A 24515-nucleotide genomic window follows, 5' to 3' on the forward strand; every position below is an offset into this window, starting at 1 on the left:
ACCTCGCTTACCAGCCCAGCCTCAAACATTTGCTTTAAACGTAGCGCTGGATCAGAAAATGACGGGCAACACGGAGAGGGTTCTGGTCTCCTTAGGAGGTAATGTCAAGAGCAGCAATCAGCAGCAGAGAGCACTGCTCCCTCCAAAGCAGATCTCATTAAGCTAATGTCTATCGGAGAGAAGTAAAGGATGTGATATCTCCTCCTGCAGCCTTGGACGAGCTTTCACAGACGACAGAACACGGGGGAGGTAAGGCTTTATTCAGCACAGTAAGGAACGGACATGTAAATAAGTCAGAGTTGTGTAACCGAGGTGCACGCTTCCCAATTCCAAACACCATACGGCCAGAATCAAAAACTCTGGCCTAAAACTCTGGGATCACCTAGAGACAAAGCCTGTCCCAGTGAAGATGCTCACCAATTCCCTTCCTGCATTGCCCTACACATCACAACAGCCAGGGAAGAGGTGTCACCGACCAGCACAGCTGGGTCAGGAAAGGCAGAAGGAGATGGGGAGGCAAAAGCCTCGGTCCAGAGTGCTGGAACATTCTGCACCCCTCACACCTGAGCACGCTCTTGCAAGGAGCCACCTCAGTTTATAGTGAGGACGTCGCTCTGAATCTCATGGCTCAGCTGGGTCTGGAGGTCGCTCAGTTTCTTCTTCAGGCCAGACAGTGCAGAGAGGACAATGGTCTCTGGGCGCAGGGAACCGCATGACTCCACGTTGTAATAAAACCTGAGGTTACAAGTCAGGGGGGGTTAGGTTACCAGTTAAATGCAAAACCAGCGAGCATCTGCAGAGCAGTTCCAGCCTGTCCCGACCCACTGCAGGGAGCTCTGCAAGGAATCCCAACGGTGAGCATCGCTCACCTCCCAACCAGGCAACAGCCAGCGCTGCCTCGCTACAGCCACCACACCCACACTCATCACTCCACAGGCTGCAAGAGCCCTTCCAAGTTTCAATTCATTCAGCACGATGACCTGTGAGCCAGCACAGAGCCCCACGCCAGGGAGTAAGGCTGGCTGCAGGCACTCTTGCAGTGCAAAGAACCCAGGGGAAGGGGTACTGCCAGCCATGAGAGCACAAGAGACCTACACGGGTGAATAAATATCCTAAGCTATTTTCTCCCGCAGGCCTCACACTTCACCGAGTGCTGCACTGCCCTACTTGATAACACAAACTCAGGAGAACCATCTAGTATCTCCCAGAGGGGAAAACCTGCCAGGCCTGAGCATATCACCAGTTAACTTCAACTTCTGCACCGCTTTTCAGGGAACAACCAGCTCCCCAGGCTGCCAAACTTCAGCACAGAGTAGATATTCTCGTATTAACGAAAGCCGACAAGATGCACCCAGCCGGTCCCCCCATTTTCCAGCTGCAGCACCACATTCAGCTTCTTACCTCTCTGGCTTCCCGTTGGGGTCATAGGGAGCCTGCGCATCCTCCTCATCGATCTCTGAGTATTCACTCTTGGGCCTGGAACCAAAGAGCAGGAAAGGTCAGCACAGAGCCCAGGCTCTAGCCTGGCCCCACAGCATCCAGGCACTCTGCAGCACCGTTTGGCTCCAGAGAGCCATCCAGCAGGCAAAGGAGCAGCTATCAAACACCAAGTCACAGAAAAAAGCCCAGTTCCACGTTGCCCTTTCTAGCTCCTCATTAACGCCACACAGTCATCCAGCAGCGCTGGAGGAAGAGGATCAGCCCTGCTCTGCCCAAACTCAGGGAGCCCTGTGCGGGGCACTGCAGATCCATCCACCTACATTGGCACAAGCCGGCAAGTGCTTACAGCGAAGGGCTGCCAGTGCCTGAAGGGGCTGTGTTTATGGAGCCTGGATGCTGTTTATGGAGCAATGGACCTTGTTTTATCTTTTCATTCTACTTTTCACCAGGCAGGGAAAACACCAGAGCACTCCAGCACTCGGTCTGTGCAGCACAGCTGAGGTGGGAAGGCCTGGTTGGCTTGTGCCCAGCAGGAAAAAATCCCCTGTACTTCAGGCACCAGCATCAGTGAGCCCTGTCCCGACGTCCTGTATCTCCACCCTTCTACACACACTGCTACCAAAATACCCGTGCATCATCTAGGCCAATGCACCTTTCTACCCGTTGCATCCCCTGGTCTATAGAGCATCGTACTGCACAGACTGTTTGGAGTACTTAATCCATGCAAGAAAACACAAAGCCTTGAGCTGTCTGAGGAGCCAGCACAGAAAATCCTGTGCCTGCCAAGGTCTCCTGCTGGCCTTCCTCTGCCCCAGCGATGTCAACAAAGGCTGATCCTGGAACCCTATCATCAGCTGCCTTAAATAAAACTGCAGTGAGAGAGATAAAGTGTTAATGGAGCTGGGTCTTGATGTTACTTGCAGAACCACCCATGACCAAAAACAGGGCAGAGGTTTCCACCACCACAGCAGCTGCTTTGAGAGTCCAGCTGCGTGCCAGTGCTCTGCTAACAACCTTAAAAAAGCAACTACCATGAAAAAACAAACCAAAAATAATAGCTAGCCTTGGAGAGCAGAGGCCTTAGTCTCTGTATTGTCTTCCCAGGGAATCAGATGAACTTGGAAAGACAGACATATAATCAGGGAACAGGCAGCAGCAATGGCAATCTTTCCTTGGGATTTTTCCAACTTGTACACAGATTTTGTCAAGAATGCCTCAAAAACTGTTTCCAGGTACCCAGCTTGTTGTATAACACACCAGGTTCCTGAAGACACAGCTGACTCTGCCATCGAACAAAAGAATCCACGCTAGCCGCTGCCTGAGGCCACTCAGCCAGGGAAGTGCCTCACTGCTGAGGTACACGTGCTCAGCTACGCACCTGGGGCTGTTCTCTGTGACACCAACATCTCCAAAAGCCCAAAGTCTCTTAAATTCACACTGTGACATTCCCTGACTAAAAAGGCAGCAAACTCAATGATACCTCAGCCTGCCTGGCCTCTGTCTGTCCAACTCAAAGCAATATTGCAGATCTGTCACTTCATCAGTGTCAAAGACTTACTACCTAACGTTACAGAAATTAAACCAGAGAATTTTTACAGCACCAAAATGAAGCCTAAGATGATTTCAAATCCTGATTTGAAATTCCACATCACAGAGATATTCTTGACATTCTTGCTTCTCAAGCATGCAACCTATCACTCAGACAAAAAATTAAACTTCGAGGTGATTTATCTGCCATAAATCATTTGGAAACTTCAAAACTATCCAGTTTCACCCTAAAACTGCTGGTGACAAAGGACAGGCTGGCACATCAACTCTTGTGACATGCTGCTAACCACAAGTCTGCTGAGCAGCATCCTCCTCAGCTCTGCACCACCTCCCCACAACTGGCCTTTCACCAACTTTTCCCCCAGTGGCCTGGTCTGTTGCTGGCAGTTCCCAAAGTCCAGCTTCAGTCCACGTGTACGGATCACCAAGACGAAGAAAAACGCCTGTTTCCAGATTTCCTGCACTACCGGCCAGTCTGGCTCCTACTGGAGATCCCAGAGCACCACCCTGACAAAGTGCTGAAGGAGCCAAACGCCTGGCCCGTCCTGTTCTCACCCAGAGTGACTGAACCGGACCCACCAATGCACCCCACAGAGCCCATCAAAGCCAAGCAGGGATCGCTCCTTCCATCCGTAAAACAGGGCTGGGATGGCTGCAGGCAGATCCCAGCCCATTTCATGCACGTTATGGATCCACCTGCCCCTCCACCCTCAGCGACAAAAGGCTTCTCAAGTTTCCCGAGTGCAAACCTAGCCGCACAGGATCTCCCTGACAGCTCCCAAAGAGAAAGCCCCTGGCAGTCCGGCTGAGGTGTGAAATCTAGGCTAACCGCACCTCTGGGAAGCTCGTTAGCGACAGCCAACTTAGCAAGCAACAGCGTGAGGCCATGCTCTGCAATGGGTCCAAGCACCCAGGCTTGAAGCGGACAGCGTGGAGGTACACCACCTGCCTGCTACTGCTTGCAGCCATTTGCAGAGTCAAATTTGGCAGCGCGGGACCTGGTGGTGACAGAAGGAAAACCCGCTGAGCCCCTTCTGCTCCAGCTGCAGCTCTGCTCAGGCTTTTGTTCCTGCTTGCTCAGCCCTGGCTTCTGCGATCCCTACCCCAAATCCTGCTCCCGTACCGAGGTCTTTCTGACCTTGAGCACAGCTCTGGCTGCTGCCCTGCTGTTATGGCAGCATATCCACCATCCCCTCTAGTCCCTGCTCTCAGCCTGCCTTGGCTAAAGCACCTGGTTCCTCGCTCTGTCACTGGCTCCAGCATGGTCGACGATAGGATGTCTGCTAGGCGGTCACTGGGATGCGGAGCCAGGAGCAGCTCAGGTATCTGTTCATGGAAAAGTGCTGCTAGGTGAAGTCCTCACCCTGGCCAAAGCAGAGCAGCAGCTTTCCAAAGCCAAAGTCATGTTACTTTTAGATGAGATGCAGTGCGCTACCAGTGCAGAATGGTATCTCAGAGCACAGGAACGGGCCAGAGAAGAAAACCCCACTGCCAGAGCTTATGCTCCAAGAGTGAGGAGATGTATGGGTGAAATCGGAGCCGCACACTGGGCTTCCTCAAACAAAGAGGGCTGCAAAATCAGTCCTGCAACCTAACCTTCTGCTCTCCGCTCTCATAGCGACCTCTCCCACCTCGTGTGGATCTATTCCTTCCTCAGACCTTACCCTGACCTACACACCACTCGTGCAGGGAAGAAAAGAGAGGAACAAGGGGTGAGAAAGAACACGAAAGCAAGCTAGGTAAAACAGCAGTGACAGTACATGAGGGGAGGACAAGAGGTGGCCACAAAGCAGTCCACCTTGCAAGCAGCTGCAACCAAGGGACTGGCTTTGGTACCCTAACACTGGAGCAGAGTCTGTGGAAGGGAAAGTGGCGGCACAATCACTAACTGACCCAAATTATCCCCAGGGCTGAAATGCAGGTGCCTGCCAGAAAATCTTTTCTAGTCCCTCCAGACAGGTACTAGGACATACCACTCCTCCGGTTTGGGGTACACGGTGTGCCTCAGCGCGTTGTCCGGGTCGTACTCGAAGGCTACGCCCGCTGTGGGGTTCCACTTGGCGTGCTCCTTGCCAAAACCCTTCTTGGCATAGGCTCGCAGCCTCAGCTCCTGGCCCTTCCGCAGCTTCACAATGAGGATGTCTGTGGAGAAGCACACGCCCGTTTGAGAAGGCTGCAAAGAAAAAATGAGCGTGCAGGATCCCATGAGGGCAAAGGGAGGAATTTTTAGTGCCCAGGAAGATGTCACCAGAAGCCAGGGCTAGCTTGGATTCTTAGAGGGGCTCATCTGTGTCCCCCAAGGAGCTGGGAAACATCTTACTAAATAAAAAGATGCTGCACATATGCCCAGAGGCACAGCTCAGGCCCGCAGGCAACAGATGACAGTTCAGCATTTTGCTTCTTTGCTGTCTCTAAGCTCTCACAAGGAGCGAGAAGCACCCTCTGACACAGGACTTTAGTTCTGGGCATAACATTTAAGTGGCATTAAGACAAAATGCAAACCCCACTGATGCAGTGATACCAGTGTCCTCAACTGCCAGTTCTGCAGCTGCCTCACAGTTACACAGCTAGCAAAGGAAGAATGGGGTCAAAGAGCCTGAAAGAAAAATTCATTTCCTCCTCCAGTTCTTGTTCCCAGTGAAACGCCGCTTACCATCCTGCTCCACATAGTCATTGGGATCGTTGTCTCTGCTCCGAGATGTCACCTGCAGAAGAACAAAACCAAGTAAATTAATGTTAAGATCTGCTTTTCTCCCCACATCAAACAGCGGTTGCCTACAAATATGAGGGACTGCAGAGGGCCACTCTAGCATGACTTACAGCAACAAATCCAGCCCACCCTATTTAACGGAAATTCGGACCATTCAGGCAGCTGCAGCGAGGTACGCCACATCCCACTCCACCAGCCTGCTCGTTTCCCGACCTGCTCTCCCCCACAGGACAAAGAGGGCTCCAGCCCAGCCCGGGGCCGCTGCGTGGCTCTGCGACACAGCCCAAAGTCACTCCCACAACTGCTGACAGGTGACACACAGCACTCACAGCACCTCAGCCAAAGCGAGCAAGAAACAGCGAGCTACAGCCAGGCTTTCACCAGGCAGACACTGCCACCAGAAGCAGCCCCCAAGCTGTGATGACATCTGGATGTGGCCTCAACAGCATTTTAAAATATTCTCTATTGAGTCCCTTTGCATCTGTTCCGCTTTGGCTCCACCAACCAAGGTGACTGGGCAAGAGCCGTCTGGCAGCAGCACCCTGGCCCAGGCTCCTCACACCTTGCCACGCTGAGAGCCAAGAACCAGAAAACCAGAAGCCTCTGGGTTGCTGCCAGGCCTTTGAAGGAAAAGCCAGTGACACGGCAGGAGGACACAAGCGCACACGCTCCGAGTGTTCAAGGAGAGACCGAGGGGCTATACTAAAGCCACCCAAGAGTTTGAGATGGGGGATGCTGAATGAGGCTTTAACAAGACCACGCTGCTTTGACGTGCCATCAGCCAGCAAGTGAAGGACAACCAGGCGAAGAAGAGGAGGGCGCTGGCACACACTGCTGTTTCTGCAGAAATTCCTGCTTTGATCTCTCGCTATATTTTAAGTGGGGCTTTAAGCACCACGAAATGTGCCTTGTTTTGTCCAAATCCCACGTGTTGGCCACCTGAGCCTCAACAGAAATGTAGAGAGAGGACTCGCTGACAAGCCAACGGATCACACTGACCGGTATGACCCGCGGGTTGTTGGAGATGAGATCATGGGATGTGACGTGCCGAGTCTGGTCTTCATTGCACCGGACGTCAAGGGTGAATTCCACAGAGCACTCCGGACAGAACTCATCACACGTGCAGTCCTGAGACAGACATGGGAAAAGACCTTTATGCCAAAACTCTACCAGCAACAAATTAGTAGCACTTCCCATCAGATCAAACACCCACCACCATCAAAATAAGCACCCAAGACATTTTGCTTGACTTACTCTGGAATATTGCATCTTATCCACAATGTCATCGCTGGTGAGCGGGATGAGACCTGTGGGAAGAAGGAAATCTGAGGAATGTCTGAGTGAGATCACGGGAGCACTGACCCTCCTGCCAAGACAGGTGGAGGAACAGGAGCCTCCCGACAAAGGTGCTTCAGTGTCTCCGGACTAATTTTGCCCATGACATCTGCCTCGCTGCACATCTTCATCTTCCTCCCCACGCCAGGCACTCACCCAGCCTGTGTGCAATGAATTCATCATGGAGCACAGAGGAGTTGGCATCTATCTGCACCCAGTCGATGGCTGCAGAGAGGAAAAAGTCACAAGCTGAGAAATATTTCTGTGGGAGAAAGCTGAGCAGTTCATGGGGGCACAGAAAATGTTATGGAGACGATGGGGAAGCTGAGACAGCATCTGGTAACACAGTGCTGGCTAAACACGGGTATGGTGAGCTGAAAGCAGCTTGGAGGTGCAGGAGAAAATGGAGGGGCACCGACGGGAGCAGCCCGAGGGACCGCGCCCCCAGGTAAGGGAGAGGCCATACCTATGATGGGGACTTCGGCGATGAACACCCTCCGAATGGAATTTGCCACCCTGGGAGAGAGAAACACCCGTGTCGAGGCCCGAGGGAACGCGGAGCACTGCGACGCACCGGCCCGCCCGCACCGAGGCCCGGGCTTTGCCCTGGGAGCCCCGACCCGGCCCGCACCGGGGGTGCGCGCTGGGAGGAGGCCGCCACCCGCGGGGCCCGATCCCGGCGGCCCGGCCCGCCGCACCCCCGGGGCTCACGGGGAGGCAGGGCCTGTGGGGGCCGTTCCCGGGGCCTACCGCCTCCTGCTACCTCCCCGGTCCCGCCCACCCCGCCCCGCCGGCCCGGCCCCCCCCGGCGCTGCTCACGCCAGGTCCGTGTTCTCGATGATGAACTTGACGTTCTCGTCCGTCAGCTCGGTGATGCGCACGGTGGGCTGGTTGGCGTACGGCATGGCCGCCCCCCGCCGCTCCCGGCTCCCGCCCCGCCGCCGCCCGCGCCCGCCCCCTGCCGGCCGCCTCCTCCCGGAGGACCCGCCCGGTCCGGTCCGTCCCCGCCCCGCTCCCCCCGCCGGTGCGTCCCCAAAAACAGTCCGTGCTAGGCTGGGGTGCGGCTTTATTGGTGCCGGGAAGGGTCGGGCGCGGCCCGGGCTGGCTGCTGCGTCCTCGGCCGCTTCCTCACCGGCGCTGGTTCAGCCCCACCAGGTTCCTGATCTGCGGGGCAGAGCGAGAAGGGGGTTCAGTACCGGTACCTCGGGCGAGAGACCGCGCTCCCCGAGGCGTGAAGGCCTTTGTGCAGCTCTGCCCGTGCCGCTGGGCAGCAGGTCTTGCTCCGAGCAGGGGTGAAGAGGGGAGGCCTGTGAGCTTGGGAGTGGAGAGGTGAGGGCAAAATGCACCGTTTGGGGTCAGAGAACGGAGGCGAATCCAAAAAGGGTGGAGAAAGATCGCCCTAGATCCAGCCACAGGCATCCCTCTGACCTGGACCTGCTCTCATGGTCAGTAAGTCTCAGCTTGGTTTTACTTCTGTGGCCACAGACACCCCTCGACAGTGAATTTAAGCCCTGGAGGCATTCAGGTTGGTTGTCTGAGACCTTGAGAGCTCAGCACACCCATACAGCAGCTGAACCCTCAGACATGGGAGGTCCAGACTGGTTGCCCCTATAGTTAATGTACTGGGATGATTTTGCCCTAAAACCAGCTGGCTGCAACCCACCCCCCTTCAGAAGCGGTCTGGTTCTCCTGTTTATCTGTGCAGTGGATCTGCTGCAGGGACAGACCAAACATCCGGTAACAGGAGACATCTCCTGAAGCCCTTCAAAGATCATTCCTGGGTACCCAAAGGATTGTTTCCTATCCCAGAGGACATGCAGCTCCTCCTCCATGGACACAAAGCAATGCAGGATCCTACCAAGAAGCGAATGGATTCTTGGAGGGACACTGCATTCAACTGAAGCAGCTTGAGGAAGTCACCCGGCTGTGGCTCAGGGACAGGTGCCCCCAGGGACGTGCAGGCGTGGCATCTCCTGTCAAGATCTCTAGCGCAGGGACTGCCAGGGGAAGAGATCTCATGACAAGCAAAGGAGAACACTTGTATTTATCCTTATCGCTTGTCTCTCATCCTAAAGCTCACCCTGCAGCTTCACAATTTTTTACACTCTGTTACAAGTTATTTCACCACAAAACAGTGAACTAACCCCAAACTACCAAGAAGATCATCCTTAGTTATGAAATATGTAGTCATAACTACATATGAAATATGTAGTTATGAAAAACAATTCTTTTTTGTGCTTACTTTAGATTTGAGAGGAAAAACATGCTGACATTCAGCATGGAAGGGAAGAGAAACTATTCTGCCCTAACAGCCCTGCTGGTTTCAGCATTACTTACGGTAACTGCAGCTCCCATCAGGCCCTGGACAACTGCTTCTCCGGTTGACTGCACCTAGGAGACACGAGGAGAACAGGACCGTTTGCTTTCTTCTGCAGTTACGCTTGTGGCCACCCAAACGCAGAGATGTAATGCACAGCAAACGTGTGTTTGCTACAGAAAGGTGCTGACAGAAGCCAAGCACGGCAGATAAATGACAGCCAGAGATAAGAAACATGGAAGAGGTTTCCTGGGAATGTATGTCTCCTAACCATGGGGCCAGCCTGACAAAGAGGGCGCCTAGCTGTCATTTCACTAGACAGACAATATATCAGCATTTACTGATGTTGAACCCACAGCATTTATGCACTCACTCGCCAGTACAAGGTGGTCTCTCAGACGTGGTCTGCACGACTGAACAGCCAGGTCTGTCTGCAGGTGTCTTTGGGGAGAAGGGGGACGCTGCAGGTGTACCTTGCCCGTAAGGTTACCTGATTAGCCGTATTGCCCATGTTCATGGCATCGGCCACTCTGTTTTCCAGGAAGCGCCAAGTGTCCTCGAAGTCAGGGGATGAATCCTGCATCATCACCAGTTCAGTGGTGTTGTAGACGCCAGTGAGCACAGCCCGGCGAGTGTACCAGTTAAACTGCAAGGGCATGAAATGAGACAGAGAGAAAGGTGTGACCTGCGTGCAGATCAAGAATGCAGCTCACGAAGGCAGACCAGAGAACAGCAAAGGAAAACAGCATACCGACAGCACATTCCTTCCCCGCTTAAACTGTGTAACTTGTCTCTGTGATGCAGTGGGCCGCCAGCCAACACTGACATCTGACAGCCCAGCTGCTCCAGTGGCACCAGACAGAGGTCACAAGTACGTGTCTAAAACTGCTGAACAAAATCCCCACCACCTGCTTCTGGTTGCAAGCAGGCACCTGAAGCAGTCTGCAAGGAATTCTCCTTTCCCCAGCTTGCCTGCGTGCATGGTGTGAGAGTTCATCTTTGCTTTACAGGCTGCTAGCAGGCACTGCAAAGCTCCAATTTATTTAGTACTTAGTGTACTAGTACTCCAAAATATTTAGTACTGAACGTGAGCTGCAGTTCGCACCAGATACAAGCATGAAGAAAGGGAACGAACAGAGGACAGAAGTGTGCAAGACACCACGCGGAGATACACCTTTCCCCAATCCTGTCATTGAAATACCAGTACCGCCTGCTGAATCACTAAATGCATCAGCGCACCGCTGGCAGCAACGCTATGGGATGTGTTACAACAATAGGTTACACAAAGCAAAGGTGCACAAACAACTCAAACTCTTCAGTTTTTCAAGCTGCACTTGAACATCTGGCAGATGAAACATATAAATACTTTTAAAAGTGAGTCTTCAACGTAATTTGCTGCTATTACAGTGATTAAACTATTTGGGTACCTAGAAAAAATACTGGTTGTTCCATTCATCACCACAAAGCAACAGCAAAGTGAAAACACTGGCCTTGATTTTGGAAACAACAGTCAACTCGAAAGCTCTACCGTCTGCACCACGACCTGCAAGCTTTCAGGAGGGGAAAAATGAGAGATGCAGCCACTTGCAGCTGGATCTCTCAGGTGCTTGCAACCAAACTGTTTATGTTGATTCTCCTCCTGTTCCCAAAAAACCACCTGAGTGGGTCTCTGAGGCAGGGACATACTCTACCTAACTCCAGGCGTTGTGAAGAGGGCTCCACTGTGAATGACGTTAAACCCCTTTACCGGGAAAGAGGGAGGGGGCTCAGGATCACAGCTTCCCAAGAAAACTCTTGTAACCAGACAGAAGGTGCAAACAAAAGACAAACTTCAGGACCTCTCCTACTCTCCGTGTTGGCAAGGAGACTTTAGGAACAGCTTAGTGCTGACACCCACTCTGATGTGTTGATTTGACTTTCATAACCCATAAGGGACTTGCAGTTCCTGATGCAGTCACAGTCTTTCAGTGCTCTTCTGGTTTATTCCTGTAATTTTTCTGTCATCTTATTTATTTTCCACTGCGGTAGCTTCTCTTTTATACTCAGATAAAAGAAGCTTATTAAAGTAGTTTGTTAAAATGGTTCATTTAGCTCTTCCCATCTCTCCCTACATCTATATGAATTAAGGTAATTTATTAATTGCTTTAATTAAGGTTATAATTTTCTTTAATTTCCTGCCAGAAAGATGAAAGCTTTAATAAGCTACTGGTATTTTTAGGTAGGTTCTTTAAAGGTTTTCAAGTCAGATCTGTAAATGCTACTGCTGGTGGAAGAGACAGCTGCTTCGACAGAGACACGCTACTCGCTCACTGAATACTGGATCAACTTCTTAGTCTCAAAATCTCAACAATTCTGTCTGTGTCTTAAAAAGAAAAAAAGAGTCCAGGAAAGTAGGTCCTTTTAATTTGCACTAATCTCATTGGCACTAATTTGCATTTAGTCCCATTGGTTCTCAAGTCTCTTCAGAAATTAGACTACAGCTTATAAGGACCCTTGGGTGCTTCTGAAAATGTCTTCCTCATTCAACAAAGGAATTGTTTCAAGGTAGACGCGGCCCGACCCATCAGCTTGCAACCCATCATTTTGCTGAAGTGCTGGGGGGGTACAACCAGCTGGTCTGCAAAGCACAAAGACTTACGTCTGTGGACTGGTCTCCAGCATAGTGCCATATATCATCAACCATGCTGGTGAGGAGGTTGAGGCTGGAAGGGATGTTATGTGGGAGCAACAGGATGCTCAGAGCCTGGGAAGGAAACACATGGATAAATGGGAGAGTTGGAGAGAGAAGGACGTAGTATTAAAGCAGACCAACAATGCTCTGCTCTGTTATCTTTTCCCTGTTGCCACTGACTTGCCTCCAGCTCCCAGTGACAAGTCCTCCCAGCTCTTTTCGGCTAGCACCAGTCTTTCCAAGCGGCAGGATTTGTAGGGAATGTACGAGCCCAAAGCTCCCCGCTCAGCTCAAACACCACCGTGTTGTCTCTCCCAAGCTGCCTCTCCAGGCACAGAAACACAGCACAGGCTGAGCTGACTCACACTTGTGCTGTGCCCCTACAGGCAGGGAGTCAAATCTCTCCTTTCTCTGAATTTGACTTTGAATTCAAAGCAGCTACCAAGGGCAGAACAGCCAGCCATAATGGCCCCACTGGGATCCTGCAGCCTTTGAACGTAATAACACAACGTCAGGAGAGTCACAAACCACCCACATCCTTCACAAGTTATGCTAATCGGGAACAAAAACATGAATCCTGTCTTCTCCCTCTACAAGGAGAGCTGGATCCAGCTGCCCAGAGGCCAGCAGTGACTCCGGACAACAGAGGCTGACTTTGCAGCAATCTTTGCCACCCAAGTTTGCAAACTCTTTGCTTGTCCCTGAGGCCACAATTCAATCCCCTTCCCGCCTTGGCAAAAAAGGCTTGAGACTTAAATCTGAATTTTGAAGCACAGCGCCCTCTCAGTTCACAGATCTGTCCTCAGGTTGCAAAGGGCTTGTCATTTGTACTCTAGGCAGGCAGTTTCTTGCAACAAAGCAGGTTCTGCATTTCCAGGCATCAGATGATACCGGTGTGGCCAGAACAGTGCTGCGAGGAGCCTGACTTGCAGTGACACTGCAAATAGGGCTGAGCAGAGACACAGGTTATCCCCCAGGGACCCAGCTAGGTGGAGTGAACGACGGAGAGGTTTGCCTTTCCAGAACCACAAGAAATAATTGTTGTAAGGGCACCTTTAACTGCCTCTTTCCAAGGGAGCTCTCCTCTTGAAGGGTATGAATCATGTGAAACCAGGGAGGGTTTCATTTACAACCTTGAACTACTCTGGTGGAAAGACTAAGCTGAAGGCCACAGACTGTTTAAAATACACACACACACACAAAAAGAGGCAATCCTGATATTCACTTGATACCTGGGGCCATTTCTCAATATACGGAATCAGCATCCTCAGTCTGGCTTCCACAGCATCTCTCAGGAATTGATCCGTAGCCTTCTTCCTGGGTGAGGAAAACAAAATACAAATATGAGGAACATATTAAACTCAATTCTGAACTTGAAAGATCGATCTCTTGCCTGCCTCAGCAATAGATATGCACAGCATCATGTACCCTGCATGCCTCTGGTACAACTCTGTACCTGGGAAGGTGGTTTTATTTGGGTAAATTACATTTTTTACTTAAAGTATCTGTGTCCCAGCTGGCTTCTCTATCTGGTCCCCAAAGTCAGCCAAGGAAGATGTCTTTTCATACCCAATACTCACTCTGCTTTGCCCAGCTGCACTAGTTTTTGTTCCTGCTCCAGCAGCTCAGACAGCTTGGTGTTGCACTGAGACACGAAGTGCAGGACCAGTTCACTGCCGTCACTGTGAAACATCCCTGCGGCAGCAGCAGAGAGATCCAGGGTCTGTGGGGAAGAAGGGAGAGGCACAGAGCGGGTCATACACTGCTAAGCAGGATCCAACTAGGAAATACATTGTACTTCTTCTGTGAGCAAAGTTATACAAATTTAAACAAAGCAACACTGCATTAAAAGGTGCTTCCTGTACATGTTTTCCGCTCTTAAGGATCACTGCTCTACATGGTGCCTTAGTTTAACTCTGACAGGATTACCCTGGAGTAGCTGGGACCCATTCCTGCCCAAATTTGCTGACTAGGGTGCATCGCCCAAGAGTATGTGGGGGAAGCATGCAGGCCTGGCTGTCTTTGGACTTCAGCTCCATCCAGTTTTCAACTGGTTTTTTGCTTCACTCCCCACATACCTTGGCTCCCTCTGCAATGGCTTCTGCACTCCAGCCATGTTCAGGCACAAACTCCAGCGCTGCTGTGAGGATTCGATGCTGCAGCTGCTCCTCGCTCTCATAGTCCTCAGACTCCTGGCCGCCCTGGCCAGTGTAACTATGAGAAGGTATTGTTACAGTGAGGGGAATGTCACCATCAAACATCAGCAACCTGGGCTCTGCCACTCACTCGCTGCCACCGCTGCGTGCAGGCACGCTTTGAGATCTGCTTGCTTAGTTTAAATCTCACCTCCTCCTGTAAAATACTTCCCTTTCCAGAAAAAGGATTCTTAACGAACCTTTGCTGTGAGAGGAGAAGAGAAAAATAAGGGAGGGCTCAATCTAGGTGCCTACCTGGAGACCAGGCGGCCTCAGATTCCCCCTCCTGAAAAAAAAAAAAGCTAATGGGAGCTCTACAGTTATAGGCATATGGACAACATATTGTCCATCTTTTGAGTAGATTTACACAAAAATTCAGAAGCATTCTGCTTCCTCTTTGCACACCAGAGAGATTCCCTCTTGAAAGCAAATCCCATCCTGTCTCCACTGCAGCCAGTGGAATTCACACTGTCACAGCAAAACAGCTCTCCAGCTGCTGCAGTCTGGGGCTCCATTAACTCTGGATCTTATTCTCTCCAAGTTTCAGATGCAAGTTTCAGGAAAGCAAAGCCTTCTGATCCCACTGTCACCAGCACAGCACTAGAAATAGCTAGTGAGTTACCTGGGGCGAGGGCCCTGCGGTTCCTGTTCAGGCTGGTGATCGGCTGGATGTGAATCAAACTGCTGCTGAGATGAAGATGCCAATGGCTCCTTCTGCTCATCAGAGACTCTCCTCAGCACGGCCGAGGTCTGGAGAGGACGCTGTGGTGGGGAGAGCTGGCACCTGACCACTAAATGGGAAATGAAGAGAGTCAGATGTCTCCTTCCAACAAGAGGAAACAAAATTAAGGTGAAGAAGAGAGTGGCGGTAAACACTAAAAAGAACTGAAATTTGTAAAGATAGTCTTTTTTTTTTGTACTTCTGAGAAGTGCGCCTCTCAGTTGAGCTCACATTTACTTGATGAAAATAAAGTGAAAATATTTTGTGATGAGAAAAACTGTGCAGATGAAACATATTGCAAATAGAAAGGAGTTCCCCGATCTTGCACTGGAATCCAGGCGCACAAACACACCCTCTCTCCTTTTCAAGTCCCCGATGAAGGAGAGGAGTTTGAGGGACGTGCCGACCCCTGAGCTCAGGGCAAGAGGTGAGTAATATTCCGCAGAGCAAGCAGCCTTAGTGGGCACAACACACTGATCACAATGTGTCTTTCTCAGATGACTCAAAGACAACATGGCTTTCAATTACGGCTGCTCTGTGAGAATTTTTAATTTAACTGCAGTAAGGTTTGGGATTTTTTAATAAGCTGGGGTTACATGGCCCATACTTTAAAAAAACTACGACCAAACACCCACTCAAGCTCCTCCACATCCCTCATATGCCGTTTGGGGCAATTTTAGGGGAGGTGCGAGGGGCTGGCCAGGTGCCAGGCCCACTAAAGGCGTCTCCTCACATCAGGCCCTGCACAGCCTCCTTCCCCCAGGTGCTGCGCTCCCCAGAGAGACCCTGGCAGGCCAGGCTGAGCCCCTCCAGCCTTCCCAGCCCACCCGGGGCCCGCAGCCACCGCCATCAGGCAGGCCTCAACCCGGCTTCACGGCCTGGAACCGGGCCTGGGCCTGGGCCTGGGCCCGGGCCTGGAGCGGCCCCGGCGCCCCGTGTCGCCCCCTAGCGGCGCCCCGCCTCTGCCCTTCACCTCACCTTCCCCCGCGCCTGCCCCGCCCCGCCCGCCGCGCGCACGGGCACGGGCACGGGCACGGGCACGGGCACGGGCACGGGCACGGGCACGCTCCCTCCCTCCCTCCCCGCCGCGCCCCCTCACCCGCGCGGCCCCGCCACAGCCGCCAGCCCGCCCGCCGCAGGCTGCCTGCCGCCGCCGCCGCCATCTTGGAAGCGGGCAGAGGGCGATGACGTCGCGGGGGCGGGAGGCGGCGGTGACGCCGTCAGACCGGGACGAGCAGAGCCGAGCCGGGCGCGTCCGGAGGTGAGCGGGGTCGGGCCGGGCTGGGGGCGCCTCCCGCGTTGGCCGAAACTCTCCTTTTTCTCCTTAAAAAGTCTGTCTCGAGGCGGCGGCCGCGGGGGTGGGGAATTTCTTCGCGTATCTAGTTCTTCGTCCCTGGCTCCGCGACCGAGAGGTTTGTTCTGCCCTTTCCGCAGAGGCCGCGTGTGTTCGATATTTTCCTGCTGTAGGGCCGGCCTGCCCGGTGCCTGCAGCCTCGGGTTGCGTCCCGGGCCGCGGGAAGCTGCTCCGGAGGCTCCGGTTTAACGTTTTGACTTGCTACTTGTGCCGTAGCTTTTTAATCTCTTGAAGCTGGAACCCCCCGGTGTTCTTTAAAGCTCGTTTCTTGCCCTGTTTGGGGCAGGCCTGTTCCTGGAGGACAGTTAAACGCGTGTGGAATTAAGATGAGGCGCCCCCTCTAGCCCGGCTCCGAGCCTGGGGCCTCCTCCGTGGCGCGGCGCGGCAGCCGGGTGCCAGCCGGCGGGAATCCCCGCTGCTCGGCGCCGGGGGGGAGCGCGCCTGGCCGAGCCCTGGCCGGCCGGAGGTACTGCGGTGCTTGAGCAGGCCGGGTCGTTGTAGTCTGCAGCTGGAGATACTTAAAAGGAAGGCAGCTGGAACGCCAAATCTTTAATTTTAAATAATTTCCGTCTTCTACTGGAAAATACAGAGGGGAAAAGTATCCCTGTCTGTCATCCCATTAAGAGCTTGGCTGTGCATTCTTTGGGAAAAACTTTTTCTCCCAAAGAGTGGTCAGGCACTGGAACGGCCTGCCCAGCGAGGTGGTGGAGTCTCCGTCCCTGGCCGTGTTCAAGAGGCGGCTTGATGAGAAGCTACAGGATATGGTTTAGTAGCTGTGGCAGCAATGGTAGTGGGAAGACGGTTGGACTGGATGATCTTATAGGTCCCATCCAACCATGTGATTCTATGGTAACTCGTACCCTTTACGCTGACGAAGGCAGACGTAATGCCGTATCTCCAAGGACTACAGTAGCTTCCGGCTTTCTTTGGATTGCATCTCAAGGGACTGATGCAGGCTGGTGTTGCTGTTGATGCACTTTGGGCTCTGACTGATCTTGAAAGGTTGCAACCTGCTATTCTGAGAGGAAGGTGTGATTTGGGCTTTTTTTTTTTTTTTTTTCCCATGTTAGCCTAACAGCTTATGTGTCTTTTGAGGCTTTCAGCCTTCTTCCTGGGAAAAGTGACTTTTTAATGAAGTGTTTGCTCATAATAAATAAATATATATATTTTAAATATTTAGATTTAGATAAATAAATGTGTTTACTAGTATTGCTCTCTGTTGTAGTTGCTTCACTTGCATTGCAGATTCATTCAAGGCCAGCTGTGAGGCACTGTAACCTGTAGCATACATCCAAGATCTTCTCCTCCTTAGCTGGCTGGCAATGTGGGCTGCCTTAGCACTAATTCCTACTACAGTAGCTCAGACAAGGCACAGAGTTGTCCCGTTCTGAACTTGTTTGCAGTTTCCAGGAGAGAGGGGTCCATGGCACATAGAGCCAGAGGAACAGGGGGTCAAAATCCACTCCGCGCTTGGCCGCGGACCGCTGAGCTGAATTTGGTTTGGCATATCCGAAAGTTGTGCTTTCACGACAACGTGGTGGCAATAAGGCATTACCCAGGATGCACAATGTAATAATTTCTGGTAAAGACCTTGCTTACAACAGGCTCTCCCAAAGCAAGTATGTGGCTTGCAGCTAATTGAAGATACGCTGGGCAAGTAGTGTGCTCACCAGTGCTCTCTGTTCTCTGTGGTCATGTTAAATTAGAAATAAAATAGGTTTCCATTGGATGAGTAAAGTGAAAATTGCTCACCCAGTGCCACCTGCGATAAGAATGGAAAGAGCCTCAATCTGGAATGCTGGGCATGCCAAAAGTTACAGTTTTTTCTCTTCTCATATACTGCGGAAGCAAATTCCACTAGGTCATGTCCTGAGTAGGAGAGACGAGGCAGTATTTAATATAGTTGTCACTAGTCTGGAAATCCAGAAATGCTGTGTATGTCTCTATTCAAGTCTTTAAGGAAGGCAGGTAACTTGAGGGGTTTTTGGTTGTTTTGGTTTGTTGTTTTGTTTTTTTTTTTTTTTAAGCATGGCCGTCTCCCTGCAAAACCAGTCTCTGAACTGGAGAGAAACTGAATTACACCCTTAAGTGTAGCTATTTCTTAATGTCGTGTTAATGCTCAGCTCGTGGGAATTCTGTGCTGCCTGTCTCCAGAAAATAATCCCCATTTATTAAAACTAGTCGATGCTCTGTGATTAAGTCCACAGAGGTTCAGGCTGTGCTTGGCACTTACCCTTCCTCTCTCTCTCAGGTTTGCTGCTGCTGCGGAAATGGGAGAGTATGGAGTCACAGCAGGCCAGCGCGTGGCCATCATCTGGGACAGCTCCTCACCAGTTGAAGCCCTGAAGGATTTGGTGGATAAAATTCAGGCACTGGTGGGAGCTGATAATCGTGTCTCTGTGGAAAACGTTAACCAGCTGTCTCAGTGTAAGGAAGAGCTTAATTTTTCACTATTCTCTTTAAAGGGGGAGGGTGCTTCTCGTGTGAGCTGACATCTTCCCTGCTTTGTAAGTCATCATGCAGAACAACAATAGCACCTCCTGCTAGCTCTTACCACTCGCAGTAGAGCAAAGAAAGTGGTAATGTACTGGTCATGTTTCCCATGACTGGTGTCTTTAATCAGTTATTGCTGTTGTACGCAAGCTCGGGAAATGAGGAGGGAGGTGGAACTGATGTATTAAGCAAAGCTGTGTGTGTATATGTGTAAAGTTGTACCATCTTCCTCTTTCTTTCTTTTCAGCGGCTCACCGCGAGTCCAGTTTTGATGTAATTCTCTCTGGCGTGGTACCAGGCAGTACTGCGCAGCACAGTGCGGAGGTACTGGCAGAAATAGCTCGGATACTTAAGCCAGGAGGCCGTGTCCTCCTGAAAGAACCAGTGGTTACAGAATCAGGTGAGAGAACTCACATCAGCCCTGCTTTCATGGCAACATAGCAATTCTTGTGAGGATTAGGCTGAAATGGAAAGGGCAGGAACCCTGACTAACTTTCAGAGATTTTAATTCTCCTGACACATAAGCTGAATAGCAAGGTTTTTATCCTGTGTTTAAGCTGGTAGCCGTCAGAGATATTTTCAATCACTTTCCTTCTATGAAAAGTGCTGGATAGGCTTGTTCCTAAACTACTTTGAAAAGCTCAGTGGACACTGGTCTTCTCCTAGAGCATGTGATGTTAAATAGTTGCAGATGTTGTGTTTCTGAGGAGCTTCTGAAGTTGTTTTGAAAACAAGTAGCAAATGCCAAGACAGGCTGTCCCAGAAGCCAGCTGAGAAATAGTTATCCATAAAAGGTAGAAGTGTTGTCCCAAATCTGGGTTCGTTTACCCAGTGTGCAGTGTGCCAATCTTACACACAGAGCAGAGGTATTTATTTCATTTCTGCGCAGAGATGGGTGCAAGGGGTAAATCCACAAAGCTACACAGCTGGTTCCACTTGCATTAGATATTTATACCATTCAGAGTAACAGTTCTGCCTTTCAGTCACGCCTACTTAACTACCATTGGTTAGTTCTTTTCTTACATTAATTTAAAGATACAATACTTCTTAAATTTACTATGCATGCTCGGTAAGTAGGGGTCTCTATCTGAAGAGGCGGTGATTTTAGCACTAAAGGTGTGGTTTTCATGTTATAATGAGAGAGTTCACTCTGAGGACACTAATTAGTGAAATTTTGTAGAGCATTCACAACCCTTATCAATGTTATGCACCTGCAAGGATATACATCCCCTTAGTTTAATAAATGTTTTCATGCTCTGGATCCTTCCTTATCTATTTGGGCTTCTTCAGCAGGTCTGCTCTCCCTGAGCCTATCTTGGAGTTTCTTTGTTCCGGCAGATTTTTGGCATCATCCTACTTTTTCAGGGCAACAGCTGCCGCGTTACTCTTTGCTTATCTCGGTTCTCCGTTTCCCATGCAGATCTTTACTTCATGCTCCTTTGACAATCATCCAGCTTTCAGCACCTTCTGGGGCAAGATGTTTCTTTTTTTATCAGTCTTTCAGTTTCTTTTCAAGTGTACAGTCATTAGCAGGGTATGCATTGTTTAGACAAAGTCACTTGGCTTTCTCAAGTCGGATTCTGTTTCACATAATAGTAATTGTCCATGCCTAATGGAAAATGTCATGAAAACTCATTCATGTAAATTTCATAAAAATTTAATTCATGGGTATCAGAAGTGTTTGGACTAAGTTTTAAGAATAAAGCCAGAGCACTTGTCATAGGACAGCTGGAGGAACACACGCCGAGGTGAACGCAAGATTACTTCTCAGTCATATACTCGACCTGCATTCAAACCTTGCTGGCACAGGGAGCTGGTTCAGAATGGGAGGGGGAAATGGATAAGAACAGAAGCATCTATGCTGATGGTGTTTCTGTTGGCACAGTCTACAGTGCTGAAAATGGTGGTGTAAGTGGCAGCAGAAACGCCTTCTTCAGGTTGGGAAGATTTGCCCTCCTTTGAAGGCCGTAGTGGCTCTGTGGTGCAAGTGGCACCTTAGGGGCAGGGAAGAATGCTTCTGGGACAGAACAAAGAACGTGCAAAGTCTGGAGGAGATGTGGTTTCTTTTTTTCAAGGTCACATCTGACAGGCTGGAATTTGGTGGACTTGGAATGAAGTGCAAGTGGGACTAGTGAGAGAGGGTGAACACATTCCATTCAGCACAATCCTGTGCGCGTTATTATTATTTATTATTATTATTATTACCCTTACAATAAGCCTGTAAGGAATTTTTGATTAAACAGTGATTGTAGTAGCTTTTGCCTACGAGAATAAGGTTCTTCAATGTTATGTTTCTGAATGTGATGTTCATTTAGGAGTCAGTGTTTTGAAAACTTCATGAGTTGTTCACTTTAATATGTAAAAATGTTTGGGGGGGATTTTGTTGTTTGGGTTTTGGGGTGGGGTTTTTTTTTTTTCTTTGATGAGTGTTAATTGTGTTGAGGAAGGTTTTGGCATATATATATAGAGCAGATCTGGAGCTAGAACAGCTTTGTGACCCCAGAGTGTTATTTTAATGAACAAGCTGCTTATGCTTTTTCTGGTTTGTTTCTGCTGTCAGCTGAAAAGTGCCTGATTTTAAAGCGGAGGTTTGGCTTGAGAACTTCCTTCTAAAGCTCTTGCTTTTCCAGGTTTCTCTGTGCCCTCTATTCTTGTTCTTCCCTCCTCCTACTTCCTGCTTTTATGTCTTCCAGGAAACAATGGCAGAATCAAGACAGCAGCCAAACTCCCCACAGCTCTGACTCTCTCTGGGTTGGTGGAAGTGAAGGAGGTACGTATGTACTAACTGTGTCCAGAAACTCCCTCGTGCAATTACCTTGAAATGTAGATGGTGATTCCTGGGCACTTGCTGGGTGACAAGGTGTTTAGCTACCCTGATTTACTGTAAATGTGCATGGATACTGCCTGCCAGTGACTTTAGTTACTGCAAAGGTAGTGTTTTCTTTAGCATTGAAAATACTGATTGTCTGTGTGCACCTGAATACTGGACTGGGTGCTGAAATAAGGGGTTCTGCATGGGATTAACCTAAAATCTTACATTACAGCTGCAAAAGGAAGCATTGACCCCGGAGGAGGCCCAGTCGGTTCGAGAGCATTTGGGTTACCAAGGCAATGACCTTCTCATAGTTCAGATAGAAGGCAGGAAGCCCAACTTCGAAGTGGGATCCTCAAGTCAGCTCAAACTTTCCTTTGCCAAGAAACCTGGTCCTTCAGGTAAGGACTGGTGTGTGCTAAATGTCTGGATTGCCTGCCTCTGGGGTGACAAACATCACCTGGAATAGGGAGACAGCTCTGGGGTAGGGAGTGCTACAGTAAAAACCTTTGAAATGGGGCTTTCCAAAGTTGTTTGAACTCCATTTATTGGGAGTAGATGGGGCAAAGGCTGGAGTAACTACTATTTCTTCCTTTGTTTTGGCTCCAGGAAAACCCTCTGTGGACCCAGCCACTGCCAAGCTGTGGACACTCTCTGCCAATGATATGAACGATGAAGAGATGGTATCTGGTTTTGTTTGTGAGGGTTTGCTGTTGCTCCTTCTGTCTCCTCTTCTTTCCTACTCTAAATAGTTTCAGCCATGCTTCTTGGGAAGCTTTACAACTTAAGAGGGCAAAATATCTCATCTCCTATGTGAGGACTTGAGAGCCCAGAGGTGTGGTGAGAGCAGAGAGGAGATGTAGATAAGAGGGCACAGCTACAGCACTTCAATGCTGCTGCTACAGATAGCACCGCTTCTTTGAACGTAACACAGCAATGTCATTCCCTACTAACAAATCATTTTTCTGCATGTTATCTTCCATGGTATGTTTTCAGGATCTTCTGGACTCTGATGAGCTGTTGGATTCAGAGGATTTGAAAAAGCCAGATCCATCATCCCTCAGAGCTCCATCCTGCAAAGAGATGGGGAAAAAGAAGGCCTGCAAGAACTGGTCAGTGCTGGCATTAGCTTGTTGGTGAACCTTTTAATTGTAACATTAAACCCTTAGAGTTGTGTGGATTTTAAAAAGATTCTAGACACTTTGCTGTTTTTAAGAGCGTAATTCTCTTGGTTTGTGTCCGGTAACTATTTGAATGTAAATCCAAATACAATGAGAATTGACTAGCCACACCGAAACTCCCACAAATTACCACACGGATACAATCAACAGTCGTCTTGAAGGTGGAGACGCAGTTTCTGCAGCCTTGACTAAAACCCTGATTTCTCAGATTTAAAGGAGAAATAGCACACATAGCAAGTGCTGTAGAGTCATTTCCCACTCAGTTTACACTTGAGGAGTGTGTGTCAACACTTGTTCTTCAATACTGTGGTTTGTATAACAGGGTGAAAAGCATGAAATTCCTGGGGTCGGCTGCGTGGTGTGACAGAGCGAGGGCTGTTGTGTCTCAGCAGGGCTGGAACAAGTGTTGGTGACTCACAACCTTTAAGCAGAAAGATGCAGGTGACTTCTTTATTTTTCTACAGCACATGTGGCCTGGCTGAAGAGCTGGAGCAGGAGAAGAAGAGCTCACAGCCCAGATCTGCCTGTGGAAATGTAAGTAGCCATTTTTGTTTCTATACTATGGTTTGTAGTACGTGATTTGTGTCTAAGAACCGTATTCTCTAGTGGCTGCTCCCTAAGCTGGTATACTGCTTCCAAACGCTGCTTGTGCAGCTTCAGCCAGTTGCCGTGTGCCACGTGCTCCACACCAGTGCACACTGTCTGTTCCAGCACAAGTGCTGCCCTTGTGGGAGTCAGAGGGAACAGTGAACCTTTCCTCCCTGCTCGTGTGCTCACCAGTGATCTGCTCAGGGAAGATCACCTTATGGGAGCCCAGGGTGACCTGGGGGTGGTGATGGGGCTGCCCAGGCCCAGCTTGCAGTCATGCCTGGGCACGCTGGTGGGGGTGGAAACTCGATTCTTCCATGTGAGCACAGTGTCCTGCACAGCTCTGCTAGCCGCGCTAACCAAGGGGGTAGAAGGGAGGTGGTTTCTGTGCTGATGCGTGCTGAGGAGCATGTAATCTCTTAAGCTGGAAAAAAAGTATCACAGAGACAGAGAACTGAAAGTTGCCCCTGATTACAGAAGTTGCTTTGCTTTCTCTTGCCAGTGCTACCTGGGGGATGCGTTCCGCTGTGCCAGCTGCCCTTACCTGGGGATGCCTGCCTTCAAGCCTGGGGAGAAGATTCTCCTGAAAGAGAACCAGCTGCACGATGCCTAACAAAGACATCTCTAGATGTCCTGCAAAGGACTCCTCTGCTTTTCCACCAGTCTGAGGTTCTTCTGCAGTCCTCCTCATCCTCTCATACTCTCTGGCCAATACTCCTTGTGTGGAGGGACACTGTGGGCACTGACACTGCTGTGAGCTCAGCACTTGTAATCGACCTTGGGCTACCTGATAATCTTTGGTGACAAGTGGTCTCATATGTATTAGAGTTCATGTTATGCCTTGCTTTAGCTGGCTTGACTTGATAGTGGGACGCTGGCCGTCACAGCATGTCCCACCAGCAGAGGGAAGTAGAATCAAGTGTCAGGTTGACCTCATGTGCTTGTGGCGGGACGGGTACTTTGCCGTGCCCATGTTGTACAGATCTAATTTGCCCTGATTTTCTCTGATGAATCAGCAGCTCTGGCTCAGCTCTCAAGGTGAGACTGGCCTCCTGCTCTCCTTGAAATTTGAACCTGCAGTTCCTTACTACATGAAGGTGGTTCAGCAGCTCCTGTTGCAAGTCAGGAGCAGTGAGTACACTTAGCAGTG

The 24515-nt window shown here is 50.3% G+C and overlaps 3 protein-coding genes across 3 annotated transcripts; 1 reads left to right on the forward strand and 2 right to left on the reverse strand.

The window, feature by feature from the left end:
* Positions 1–242: 242 nt before the first annotated feature.
* Positions 243–7978, reverse strand: POLR2C (RNA polymerase II subunit C). The gene is made up of 9 exons (XM_086758395.1): positions 7853–7978; positions 7500–7549; positions 7190–7258; positions 6953–7005; positions 6698–6826; positions 5642–5693; positions 4962–5130; positions 1402–1476; positions 243–735 (listed from the first exon to the last, which is right to left on the reverse strand). The coding sequence occupies exons 1-9, from the start codon at positions 7936–7938 to the stop codon at positions 591–593; spliced, it is 828 nt and encodes a 275-aa protein (XP_086614521.1). The 5' UTR covers positions 7939–7978; the 3' UTR covers positions 243–590.
* Positions 7979–8082: 104 nt separating this feature from the next.
* COQ9 (coenzyme Q9) lies at positions 8083–16174 on the reverse strand. The gene is made up of 9 exons (XM_086757941.1): positions 16037–16174; positions 14839–15007; positions 14100–14235; positions 13602–13744; positions 13254–13338; positions 11989–12093; positions 9841–9996; positions 9371–9424; positions 8083–8197 (listed from the first exon to the last, which is right to left on the reverse strand). Exons 1-9 carry the CDS (start codon positions 16098–16100, stop codon positions 8162–8164), a joined length of 948 nt encoding a protein of 315 aa, XP_086614067.1. The 5' UTR covers positions 16101–16174; the 3' UTR covers positions 8083–8161.
* Positions 16075–24124, forward strand: CIAPIN1 (cytokine induced apoptosis inhibitor 1). Its single transcript, XM_086757940.1, has 9 exons — positions 16075–16198; positions 18543–18718; positions 19032–19184; positions 21478–21554; positions 21829–21997; positions 22206–22279; positions 22593–22708; positions 23242–23311; positions 23868–24124. Exons 1-9 carry the CDS (start codon positions 16122–16124, stop codon positions 23976–23978), a joined length of 1023 nt encoding a protein of 340 aa, XP_086614066.1. The 5' UTR covers positions 16075–16121; the 3' UTR covers positions 23979–24124.
* Positions 24125–24515: the final 391 nt, after the last annotated feature.

The sequence above is a fragment of the Chlamydotis macqueenii genome, chromosome 13 (genome assembly GCF_036417535.1).
Source record: "Chlamydotis macqueenii isolate bChlMac1 chromosome 13, bChlMac1.mat, whole genome shotgun sequence".
NCBI classification, from domain to species: domain Eukaryota; kingdom Metazoa; phylum Chordata; class Aves; order Otidiformes; family Otididae; genus Chlamydotis; species Chlamydotis macqueenii.

Coding starts and splice junctions, on each gene's coding strand:
- COQ9 (XM_086757941.1), bottom strand. CDS start 16,100: ATGGCGGCGGCGGCGGCAGGCAGCCTGCGGCGGGCGGGCTGGCGGCTG. Junction 13,339..13,601: donor GTGCAGCTGGGCAAAGCAGA/GTGAGTATTGGG, acceptor TTCCTCACCCAG/GAAGAAGGCTACGGATCAAT. Junction 9,425..9,840: donor TGGGCAATACGGCTAATCAG/GTAACCTTACGG, acceptor CGTGTCTCCTAG/GTGCAGTCAACCGGAGAAGC.
- POLR2C (XM_086758395.1), bottom strand. CDS start 7,938: ATGCCGTACGCCAACCAGCCCACCGTGCGCATCACCGAGCTGACGGAC. Junction 7,006..7,189: donor ATTCATTGCACACAGGCTGG/GTGAGTGCCTGG, acceptor TTCTTCCCACAG/GTCTCATCCCGCTCACCAGC. Junction 736..1,401: donor CCCAACGGGAAGCCAGAGAG/GTAAGAAGCTGA, acceptor TTGTAACCTCAG/GTTTTATTACAACGTGGAGT.
- CIAPIN1 (XM_086757940.1), top strand. CDS start 16,122: ATGACGTCGCGGGGGCGGGAGGCGGCGGTGACGCCGTCAGACCGGGAC. Junction 18,719..19,031: donor CGTTAACCAGCTGTCTCAGT/GTAAGGAAGAGC, acceptor CTTTCTTTTCAG/CGGCTCACCGCGAGTCCAGT. Junction 21,998..22,205: donor CAAGAAACCTGGTCCTTCAG/GTAAGGACTGGT, acceptor TTTTGGCTCCAG/GAAAACCCTCTGTGGACCCA.